The 11,600-nt window shown below is 60.3% G+C and overlaps 1 protein-coding gene across 1 annotated transcript; it reads right to left on the reverse strand.

Annotated features, from left to right (window-relative positions):
• Positions 1-289: 289 nt before the first annotated feature.
• COMP (cartilage oligomeric matrix protein) lies at positions 290-9,087 on the reverse strand. The gene is made up of 19 exons (XM_010386666.2): positions 8,970-9,087; positions 8,633-8,718; positions 8,345-8,396; positions 7,737-7,909; positions 6,932-7,069; positions 6,592-6,666; positions 6,349-6,507; positions 6,167-6,271; positions 5,969-6,076; positions 5,303-5,462; positions 4,036-4,154; positions 3,742-3,794; positions 3,465-3,646; positions 3,172-3,350; positions 2,997-3,045; positions 2,434-2,630; positions 1,727-1,899; positions 578-717; positions 290-485 (listed from the first exon to the last, which is right to left on the reverse strand). Exons 1-19 carry the CDS (start codon positions 9,046-9,048, stop codon positions 439-441), a joined length of 2,274 nt encoding a protein of 757 aa, XP_010384968.2. The 5' UTR covers positions 9,049-9,087; the 3' UTR covers positions 290-438.
• Positions 9,088-11,600: the final 2,513 nt, after the last annotated feature.

The following is an 11,600-nucleotide window of genomic DNA, read 5'->3' on the forward strand; positions in this document are numbered from 1 at the left end:
AGCTGGGGTGACTGCAAACCTGCCCCCCAGAATCCTGGGGCGGACACCGTATCAGGGGTCTCAGCTCTTCCATGGCTGGCATCCAGGCCTGTGACCATGAGGTGGTGGATCATGGAGGCAGACCCAGGGGCCTCCCCAAACCCCAAATCACAGTTGGACAGTCCCTGGCAGGCCACTGGCACTCAGCAGCAGCTGCAGCACTGAGGCCTTGGTTTGGGGTCCCCTGGCCCAACCCTCCCTCAGAGGCCCGTCCCTACTGTCTTGTCGCAGCAAAAACCACAGCCGCCACTCCCCACACGCACACTTTATTTTGTCCTCTCGGAGCCCTTCTCGCTTCCCCCTCAGGACGGCCACCCCTTGGGGATGGATGGGTGCAGAGCCCCCATCCAGCCACGGTGAGGGTTGCTGTCATCCAACGGTGGGTCCCCACCCTGGTCCCTAGGCTCGCCGCAGCTGATGGGTCTCATAGTCCTCTGGAATGGTGTCTGCAGGGAAAGAGCAAGCGGGTGAGGGCTGAGAAGGCCGGCAGGGCCTGTGTGCAGACTCCCTGCCTGTGCCCCGCCGGCCCTCGGCTCACCATTGCAGCGGTAACGCAGGTTGGCCCAGATGATGTTCTCCTGGGAGAAGCAGAAGACCCCCAGGCGGCCACCCCGCATGGTTGTGTCCAAGACCACGTTGCTGTCGGCCACCAGCTCAGGACCCTCATAGAATCGCACCCTGAGGGTCAGACATGGTGAGGGGTAGGGGACCTGGGCTAGGCCCTTCCCTCTCAGAGCTTCAGTGGCCAGCCCTGGAAGATGGGTACCCCTGACTGGGCTACACAGGGAGCAGGTGAGGCTTCTGCCCTGGGCCTCAGTTTCCTGGACATAGTTGGTGCTAAACACCATCAAGGGCCATGGACATAGTTGGTGCTAAACAGAGCGCCTGGGCTTGCTAGCAGCATGGAATAGAGACTGAGAAACAGACTGGGTGAGGCCCCATTTCTAGCTGGATACACACTGTGTGCTGTGTCCTTGCCAGGATTTCGCTCTGTCACTCAGGCTGGAGTGCAGTGGTGCAATTACTGCCACCTTAACTCCCAGACTCAAGTGACCTCAGCCTCCCGAGTAGCTGGGACCATGGGCACGTGCAACCACGCCTGGCTGCTTTTTTTTTTTTTTTGAGACAGAGTCTCACTCTTGTCACCCAGGCTGGAATGCAATGGCACTATCTTGGCTCACTGCAACTTCTGCCTCCCAGGTTCAAGCAATTCTCCTGCCTCAGCCTCCTGAGTAGCTGGGATGACAGGCCCCCACCACCACGCCTAGCTAATTTTTGTATTTTTAGTAGAGACGGGGTTTCAACATGTTGGCCAGGCTGGTCTCAAACTCCTGACCTCAGGTGATCCACCCGCCTCGGCCTCCCAAAGTGCTGAGATTACAGGCATGAGCCACTGCACCTGCCCTAATTTTTTTCTTTTTTGTAGGGACAGGGTCTTACTATGTTACCCAGGCTGGCCTCGAACTCCTGGGCTCAAGCAATCCTCCCACCTTGGCTTTCCAAAGTGATGGGGTTACAGGTGTGAGCCACCACGCCTGGACTAGCATAGTTTCATTCTAACTGCACTGTATCTTTCCTATTGTACAGATAAGGGGACCAGGGTTGCACAGCCCCTGCCTGATCAGGGGACTCCCACCTGGGCCTACGTGTCCCTGACCCAGCCCACCGCAGGGGGTGGAGTCCCCACCTGATGTAGCCCACTTGGGGCCGGTGCTGCAGGAACCAACGATAGGACTTCTTGTCCTTCCAACCCACGTTTCGCGGGTCCTTCCACAGCAGCCGCACCTGGGACTCTGTGTCTCCTGTATGCCACAGTGCATTCCGCAGCTGTTCCCCAGGGCCCGTGGAAGATTTCACAGCCTGCCAGTACCCAGGAAAGATGGTTAGAGACCTCACGGGCCACCGGAGTCCCCCTAGACACCTTCCTGGAGAGACAGTGGGGAGCAGCAGGTGGTGGGCGGCCAGGAGGGTTCTGGATAAGAGACCCACAAGGAAGCCTTCTTCAGGGGCCCAATGGCAGCTTGTGGCTAGGTCACAGGGGGCGGCAGTGGCCTGCAGGTTCATGAGAGGATTTGGGAGTCTGTGGACAGATTCAGGATCTGGGAGGACTGGGGGGCTCTGCAGAAGGACTTGGAAACTAAGGAAAAGTTTAGGGTTCTGCAAGAGGGTTTCAGGTCCATAGGAAGACTGGGGGACCTTGAGAATGTTGGAGGGCTTGTGCAAGGAACTGGGAGGATTTGGGGACTGTGGGAGCCCAGAGGAGGGCTGGGACAACTCTGAGGTCCATAGTATGAGGCTGGGGGGCTGGAGGGCTATAAGGGCTGTAAAGGGTTGTAGGGAGGGGCATGGGAGGGCATGAGAACCACAGAGGTCAGGCACAGACGACCCTGGCACCTTGAGTTGGATGCCGGGTTCGGCCACAGCACGGAAGGGGTTCGCCTGCCAGTACGTTTGCTCCATCTGCTTCCACATGACCACGTAGAAGCTGGAGCTGTCTTGGTAGCCAAAGATGAAACCCGCATAGTCGTCATCCGTGACCGTGTTCACATGGAACGTGCCCTCGAAGTCTACGCCATTGAAGGCAGTGTAACCTAGGGATGGGGAGAGAGCAGTGGCCTTTCCGAAAGCCAGCCCCAGCCCTCAGAACCTGGCACCCAGAGTTCAAACCTGCCCCCTGGGTCCCTATCTCCCTGCAGACCCGCCCCATCCCCACTCGCGGAGCCCAGACTCAGCCACGCCCTCATCTACCATTGGCCACGCCCCACCAGAGTCCAGCTCCACTCGGCCCCGCCCTTCCCGAGCCCGCCCCTCCTCTGGCCCCGCCCCTCCTCTGCCCAGACCCGCCCCATGACCCCGCCCCACCTGGCCCCGCCCTTCCTCAGTCCGGGCCCGCCCCTTCTCTGGTCCCTCTCCCTGAGCCCACTCCGTGCAGGGTTGCGCTGCTCCCCGCTTCTCACCCACAGCCAGGCCTGGGTCGCTGTTCATTGTCTGCACGATCTCCCTTCCCTGATGGGGTCAAAGAAAGGAGGGCCTCAGGCTGGCCGTGACAGCCCTAGGCACCCCGTCCTCAGCATAGGCCTCACTATGGGGGTTCTAGGGTCCCATCACCTCCCACTTGGCCCCCTCTCCCACCTGGTTGAGCACCACCCAGTTGGGGTCAATCTGCGCGTCACCCTCCGGGTCCAGCACGACTGTCTGGAAGGCCCGGAAGTCGGTGAGGGTGACTTCAGCGTTCTCCGGACACACATCGATCTTGTCTACCACCTTGTCTGCATCAAAGTCGCCCTGGCACACGTCGCCCACGCCGTCCCCTGAGAAGTGGGAGACTCCCTCGGTGGGCTCAGGTCAGGCCCCTCCCACCCTAGATCCCGCCCCAGGAGCCCCCACTGGCCCCGCCCCTACCACAGGCCCCGCCCCCGCCGTACTGTCCACGTCCTCCTGGCCAGGGTTGGGCACCAGGCGGCAGTTGTCCCGACTGTCAGGGACTCCGTCATTGTCGTCGTCGTTGTCGCAGGCATCACCCTGGCCGTCGTTGTCTGAGTCCTGTTGGGCACTGTTAGGCACCGTGGGACAGTTGTCCCGAGAGTCCTGATGTCCATCTCCGTCCCTAGAGTGGATAGGTGGGATCCAGAGACAATGAGCTCTCCAGAGAGTTTTGTCAAGGGCTACCCGGACACCCACCCCGGGTGGTGGCCTCCTTACTGGTCTTGATCGCTGTCACAAGCATCTCCCACAAAGTCGTGGTCCACATCCCCCTGCGGGGGGGCAGCATACGGGGGTCCACAATCAGACAGAGGAAATCAGAAAGCCTCCCACCCAACTCAGCCACATAGCCAAAGTCCTCCTGACCCCAAGGAAATCCCCGCCCCAGGCTGCTCGGACCGGGAGGTCATTTCTCTGACAGTGTGAAATGCTCTAAGCTGGGCTGTGGGCTGGGTAATCCAACTTGCAGCTCACCCAGAGGGCTTACCCAGCTGGAGTCTGGCCTGCCCTCACCTGATCCGGGTTGCTCTTCTGGGGACAGTTGTCACAGGCATCCCCTATACCATCGCCATCACTGTCCTTCTGGTCTGAGTTGGGTACCCTGGGGCAGTTGTCGGCCTGGTTGCGGATCCCTGCGGGAATCCACGGGACCAGAGTCCCAAGATTGGGACTAGGCCAGGATGACTTCATTAGGATGAGGCCAGGCCTGAGGCTGGCCTGGAACAGAGCCCCAGCTTCGTGGGATCTTACTTTTTTTTTTTTTTTTTGAGACAGTCTCACTGTGTCACCCAGGTTGGAGTGTGCAAAGGCACGATCTCGGATCAGTGCAACCTCCACCTCGCGGGTTCAAGTGATTATCCTGCCTCAGCCTCCCTAGTAGCTGGGATTACAGTTCTGCAACACCACGCCCAGCTAATTTTTTTTTTTTTTTTTTTTTTTTTTTTAATTGAGACGGAGTCTCGCTCTGTCACCCAGGCTGGAGTGCAGTGGCCGGATCTCAGCTCACTGCAAGCTCCGCCTCCCAGGTTTACGCCATTCTCCTGCCTCAGCCTCCCGAGTAGCTGGGACTACAGGCGCCCACCACCTCGCCCGGCTAGTTTTTTGTATTTTTAGTAGAGACGGGGTTTCACCATATTAGCCAGGATGGTCTCGATCTCCTGACCTCGTGATCCGCCCGTCTCGGCCTCCCAAAGTGCTGGGATTACAGGCTTGAGCCACCGCGCCCGGCCAATTTTTGTATTTTTAGTAGAGACGGTGTTTCACCATATTGGTCAGGCTGGTCTCGAACTCCTGACCTCGTGATCCACCCGCCTCAGCCTCCCAAAGTGCTGGGATTACAGGCTTGAGCCACCGCGTCTGCCCAAGGGAACTTTAAGAATGGATGGTCCCATCCAAGGGAAGGCCAGAGAGGGGGACTGGCTCTCACTCCCAGGGTGACTCAGTTGGGTGCCTGTGTGTGCCACCCTGAGCCCCTATGTCCCCATCTGTAAAGTTGTCACCTCCCAGGTTCTAAACCCCAGGCTTGAATCTCTGTACTCTTAGTTTCTGCCTGCGGTATTTGACGCAGGGACCACCTTCCCATCTAAATACGCCTGCCTTTTTCCCGGTCTCCCAGCCCAGCTTGCATTTTTCTGTCGCGCCACCATGGTCTTTGGTCCAGGGCGCCCTAGTCCAGCTCACCCCATCTGGCTTCCAAAACCGACCAAGTCCCTTCCCGGAGCCGAATCCCGCCCTTCGGTGCCCGCCGCCTCTCCCCGCCCCCCACCCCCATCGAGCTCACGGTCGCCGTCGATGTCGTCGTCGCACGCATCGCCCCGGCCGTCCTGGTCTGTGTCCTTTTGGTCGTCGTTCTTCTGGGTCCGGCAGTTGTCGCACGCATCGCCCCACTTGTCCTCGTCCGTGTTGCGCTGGTCTGGGTTCCGCACCAGCGGGCAGTTGTCCTGTGTGATAGGGTGGGATCAGGTCGGGAAGGGCAAAGGTCACACTCCTCGGATTCCCAAATCTCCGAGGTCCCGTCTCCTCTGCAGGGAACTTTTCGCCCCTCGTAGATCACGGAAACCACGCCCCTCATCCAAGCCACGCCCCATCCCACTTCCCTAGGCCCCGCTCACAGCTCTGCCTTTCCTTTTTTTTCTTTTCTTTTCTTTCTTTTTTTTTTTAAGACAGACTCACTCTGTCACTAGGCTGGAGTGCAGTAGTGCGATCTCGGCTTAGTGTAACCTCTGCCTCCCGGGTTCAAGCGATTCTCCCGCCTCAGCCTCCCGAGTAGCTGGGATTATAGGCGCGCGCCACCACGCCCAGCTAATTTTTATATTTTTAGTAGAGACGGGGTTTCACCATGTTGGCCAGGCTGGTCTCGATCTCCTGACCTCGTGATCCGCCCGTCTCCGCCTCCCAAAGTGCTGGGATTACAGGCGTGAGCCACCGCGCCGAACTGTAGATCTACCTTTTCATTGGGGACCCCGTCCCCGTCGGCATCCGGGTCGCAGGCGTCTCCGATGCCATCGCGGTCCACATCCTCCTGCCCTGAGTTGGGCACAGTCACGCAGTTGTCCTGGGGGCGGGCACGGCAGGTGTGAGGGGCGTGGTCATGAAGTCCCGCCCTCCCTCCTGCCCGGCCCAGTCCCGCTCCGCCCCCACCCACCTTACGGCACTGGCGCTCAGGGCAACGCAACTTCTCGTCCGGGAAGCCGTCCAGGTCAGTGTCGCGGCCACAGAGGATCCCGTTGCCGGCCCAGCCGACGGCACACTGCGGGAGAGAGTAAGTGGGTGTCCCGGCGTGGCCGCCTCCCAACCCCGCCTCACGCCCAGCCTGCCCGCACTCACCACGCACGACCGCGAGCCATCGCGCTCCAGAACGCAGTCTGCATGCTCGTGGCACTCGCTGGGCGAGCCGTCGGGGCAGAAGCGCTGTGCGCGCCGCTGGCAGCCGGACTCCTGGTCGCCCACGAAGCCCGGCTGACACGGGCCGCACTGGAAGGAACCCTGCGCCCGAGCCGCCGAAGGTCAGCGCAGGCCGCTGGCCGCTCGCCCCACCTCTCGCGATCCTTTCTTCCCGGTGGGCCTTACCCGGGTGTTGATGCACACGGAGTTGGGGACGCAGTTATGTTGCCCGGTCTCACACTCGTTGATGTCCGTGCAAACCTAGGGGAGGGGAACTCAGAGGTCACCACCCCACGCAGACACCCCCGGACCTCCCACATCGTCCACGCTTCCTCCGCATCCTGCCTCTCGCCTCCATCCTGCCCCAAACCGATCAGCCCTGGCGCAGAGGACGCCTCCTCTCCCCACCCCTCCCGCTGGAAGGAGGCTGGAAAAAGAGCAAGAGGCTGGAAGAGGAGTTTACTGGTAAACAAAATGGACGCCCCCTTCCCTTCTGCTGCAAGAATGGGACCCCCACACTCCTCACCTGCTTGTTGGCCTTGGCGAAAGCCAGCCCCATGCCCTCGTGGGTGGGGCCGCTGTACCCCGGCGGGCAAGCCTCACAGCGGAACCCCGGGCTGGTGTTGATACAGCGGACTCGAGGGAAGCAGGGGTGGGCGTTGCACTGGGGGAGGAGGGGCCACAGAGGGTCAGAGGGCTTCGAGCTGGGCCCTGGGGGCCGCACCTCGGAGTGTGTCGGATGTGGAAAGTTCAAGGGCCATAAGCCAGTGCTTGGAGCTGTTCGCCACGTGAGATGGAAGCAATTGTCGCAGGGGTCAGACACGACTTTGCCTTGATGACGGTAAGGGCGCAACCGGGAGAGGACAGGAGAGCGCCTCCAGGGGGCTGTTCCCTCATGGGCGAGGGGAGGAAGGATGAGGGCGGGCATCCCCAGCAGAGGGGGGCAGGGGTCGTCGGGGCGTGCGTGCCCGGCGGTGGCGGGGTCGTCCGGGCGTGCGTTCCCTGGCTGTGGAAGGGTCGTTGGGACTGGCAATCCCCTGCGGCGAGGAGGGTAGCTGGGGCGGACCACCCCCGGCGGTGAGGGAGTCGTGGGGGCGGGCGTCACTAGCTATGGAGGGGGTTGTGGGAGCGGGCGTCCCAGGTGGTGATGGGGATGATCCTCGGGGTGGGCGTCCCCCCGCGGTAGGGAGGTAGTCTGGCCGTGCGCCCCCGGAGGTGAAAGGCTCGTCGGAGCGAGCACCCCCAGTGGAGGAAGGGGTCTCCGGGGCGGCGAGAGATTGGGGGTCGGTAGAGGGGGTCGTCAGGGCGGTGGAGTGTCGGGGCCGGCGCACCTCGTTGACGTCGGTGCAGTGCGAGCCGTTGCCCGTGAGGCCCGCGGGGCAGGGGCCGCAGCGCGCGCCGCTCTCCGTCTGGATGCAGGCCACGCCAGGGAAGCAGAAGCCGGGCGCGCAGTGGAGCAGGGGCCGCACGCTGGGTAGGCCGGTGCGCACTGACTGCTGCATCCCTGCCGGTGGAGGGGAGGACGGGGGCGGGGCTGACCGGGGGCTCGCCTGGGGGCGGAGCGTATCATGGCCACGCCCCGGGGCTGGAGGCTTACCTTCCCGCCCGAACCCCCGCCCAGGGCGGCCCGAAATCCTGCGCTCTGCGCGATCCCGCCCTAGAGGCTGCGCGCTCTGCCCGCAGGGTCTCCCCGGTCTCTCCCTGAGTCTCTGTCCCGCTTTTCTGCCCCGTGGCGTCTCTCACTTCCCCAAAACTCTCGCACCGCCTCTGTCTCTTTTTGTCTCTGTTTCTACCCCCCCATTCCCGTTCGTCTCTCCACCTCTCCGATAGCCTCCATCTCCTTCCGTCTCTTTTCCTCCCCAGCTTTCCCTCGCTCTCTGTCTTTATCTCTGTGTCTCTGTCTCCCGTCTCTTCTCTCTCCCGCCCCGGCCGCGCTCACCGCACGCGTCACACTCCATCACCGTGTTTTTCAGGAACGTGATCTCCCTGACCTGCAGGGGTGGGGTGGAATCAGCGGGGTCCCATCCTCTCCTCGTCCCTCGAGTCTCCTCTCTCTCTACCCTGGCCTCCCTTTCCACAGCCTCTTTTCGCCGGAGACTCCCTACCCGCCGACCCCCTTTCCTTCCCAGCTCCTCTCCACCTTCTCGGGCACCTCCTCTCTCCTTGCTGGGAACGGAGACCCCCTTCCGCTCCCTGGCACTCCCTGCCCCGCACCCGGGCCCCGCACCTGCTGCCGCAGCAGCTCCCGCACATCCTGCAGCGCCGCATTGGTTTCCTGCAGTTCCCGAAGCATCTGCGGGCCCAAGTCTGAGCCTGCGGCGAAGGGGACCTGGTGAGGGTCATGGGGCGGGGAACCCCACCACCAACTCCCACCGTCGCAGCGAACCCGGACCTCCGACGCCCCACTGCGCTCCTCTAGTCTCGGTCCCGCCACCTGCTTTTGCGCCTGGCACGAACCCTACTAACAGTCCGTGAGCCCCAAACAGCCCGGACCCCGGGCCTCTCACGGGTCCTACAGTCCGTTTTGGGGCCGCGGGCATGGCACGGGTGCTAACGCAGCTTACCCAACGGGATCTGGCTCTGTCCGGACACGCCGAGGACAGCCAGGGTGAGCAAAAGAACGCAGGCGGTGTCGGGGGCCATGGCGGTGGCGGGGAGCTGGGTGTCTGCTCGCTTTCTACCGCCCACGAGACCCGCGGGGCCTATTTATCCCCAAGGCACGGCCGGCCCCAGGGACGGCCCACCACCACAGCCCTGCCCAGCGTCCAGCCTCAAGGTAAACAGATGGCGCTGGCCCCTGCTTTCAAGTCCCCGCCCGGAATGCCCCACTAAGTCTCCTGCAGCTGAATCCGACATGGTGGGGAAACTGAGTCCCAGGGTCTGTGGAGAGAGCTGGTGAGGCAGGGAGTCAGGGGGTACTGCCTCCACTTTCATTCACTCTGTGTGTGTGTGTGTGTGTGTGTGTGTGTGTGTGTATGCATGTGTGTGATGGGGTGTGGCTATATCGCATCCTCTTGCTTCAGTCTTCCAAGTAGCTGGGACTACAGGCCTGCACCACCAAGCCCAGCTAATTTATTTTTATTATTTTTTAATTTTTAGAGACCAGGTCTGGCTATTAGAGCGGGCTAATAGTCTCAAACTCCCCGCCTCAAGCGATACTCCTCATATAACTGGGATTACAGGCTCTAGCCATAGCATTCAGCTCATTCATTTATTGATTGATTGAGTGCTTGCTGTATGCCAAACCCAGGTTCCAGTGCCAAACAAGGCTCACACTTGGGGAAACAGAGTCACCAGTGTCTGAAAAAAACAGGCCCACCCACTATGGATCAGACTGACTGGCCCTCCATTCCTCCTGATGTGCTTCGAAACTGGGTAAATTGCTGGGGGCGGTGGCTCACGCCTGTAATCCCAGCACTTTGGGAGGCCAAGGCAGGCAGATCACCTGAGGTCAGGAGTTTGAGACCAGCCTGGCTAACATGGTGAAACCCCCTCTCTACTAAAAATACAAAAATTACCCGGGCGTGGTGGCAGGTGCCTATAATCCCAGCTACTCGGGAGGCTGAGACAGAGAATGCTTGAACCTGAGAGGTGGAGGTTGCAGTGAACAGAGATTGTGCCACTGCACTCCAGCCTGCATGACAAAGCTAGACTCTGTCTCAAAAAAAAAAAAAAAAAAAAACCTCGGTTAATTATGCCTGTGCCTCAGTTTCCTCCTTGCACAATGGAGGTAATAAGTTAATAATTATTAATTAATGATTAATAACAATGATGATCATGATGATGAATGGAAAATAGGGGAGGGGCAGGTGAGACTGGGGACTCTCAACTTTCCTGCTTCTGTCCAAGGAGGCCGGCTTCTGGCCCCAACACTGGAGGGCTGCAAATGGCTCCCCCCAACCCAACTCATTGCCGGTGTTCCCTCCCCTCCTCGTGGTTCCTCGGCAGGTGGAGGAGGGGACAGCGTTCAGGATCTTGCCCTGCCTCCTGTCCAAGGGGACAGGCCCACTTGGTTTTCCAATTTGTGCAATGGAGTGTGAGGCTCCCATCTGGAGGGGAGTAAGTTAAAGGGCTCTAGCAAGGGGAGGTCCAAGGGTGGAGGCCGGGGCTTATGTTTGTCCAGGCTGTGCCATACCTTCCAAACTGTACTCCAGCTGCTGTGGGAACAGCCTGTAATAAAAATAAAAGTGACCGCTAACTGGCCAGCTACAAAACCCCTTGGCCTCCTGGTGTCAGTTAACCCTCTCCACTCCCACCTTCCAGTACTCACAGCCTCTATTCTATAGACAGGGAAACTGAAGCCCAGAGAGGAGAAGTGACTGGCCCAAGGCCACTGCCCAAGGGCAGGGGTGAAGCTAGACTCAGAGCCAGATCTGTTCTCTGGGGAGCCTCCAGAGAAGTCACTGAGGGCTTCCTGGAGGTGGTTGCAAGGAAACAGACATAAAAGAAAAGGAGGACTGGGATCAGCAGAGGGAAAAGGTGAGGGCAGTTTTGGTGGAGAGAAGCATGTGAAGCTTGGAGGCGGGGAAATTTCCAGACATATTAATTATTCCACAAACATCAAGCACTATTGTGTGGCATGTCCTGTGCTGGGCAATGGGCACACAGGGTGAAGAAGCCATACCCAGTCTCTCCTTCAAATGGGGAGCCCAGTGGGCCTATGGCTGTGATGGGGACACACAGACAATGGTAGAAGCCCCCAGGAGATTGATCTATTTGAAAGGGGATGGGTCAAGGAGGGCTTCTGGAGGAGGAGGGACCACCAAGCTGAGGACTGCAAGATGAGGAGGACACAGCCAGGCAGAGGTAGCAGAAAGGCATTCCAGGTAGAGGAAATAGCACAGGCAAAGGCCCTGAGGCAGGAACAAACCTGGCCCGTTGGACGGACTGACCTCAAGGTGACAAGCTCTTGGGGCTCAGTGAGAAGCAGGAAATGAGGCTGTGAAAGGGCAGTGCTGGTGGTGTGGGGCTCCAGCAGTCTCCTGAGGGTAATGGGGAGCCACAGAGGGTGAGTGAGGAGAGACAGGCGTAGAAGTGGAGGGTGGGTGGGAGCAGCCGGTCCCAGACAGAACATTTCCAGTGAAGCCTGTCCCTCAATAGCGCCTGCCCTGCCTGCTGCCTGCATTGGGGCCATGAGCTCACCTCCTGTTTTCCTTGGCCTTCAGCTCACCTGGGGGCCGCTCGCGGCAGTGCTA

This window comes from Rhinopithecus roxellana, chromosome 8 (genome assembly GCF_007565055.1).
Source record: "Rhinopithecus roxellana isolate Shanxi Qingling chromosome 8, ASM756505v1, whole genome shotgun sequence".
Taxonomy (NCBI): domain Eukaryota; kingdom Metazoa; phylum Chordata; class Mammalia; order Primates; family Cercopithecidae; genus Rhinopithecus; species Rhinopithecus roxellana.

Coding starts and splice junctions, on each gene's coding strand:
- COMP (XM_010386666.2), bottom strand. CDS start 9,048: ATGGCCCCCGACACCGCCTGCGTTCTTTTGCTCACCCTGGCTGTCCTC. Junction 8,397..8,632: donor GGGAGCTGCTGCGGCAGCAG/GTGCGGGGCCCG, acceptor CCACCCCTGCAG/GTCAGGGAGATCACGTTCCT. Junction 7,070..7,736: donor ACTGCACCGACGTCAACGAG/GTGCGCCGGCCC, acceptor CTCCTCCCCCAG/TGCAACGCCCACCCCTGCTT.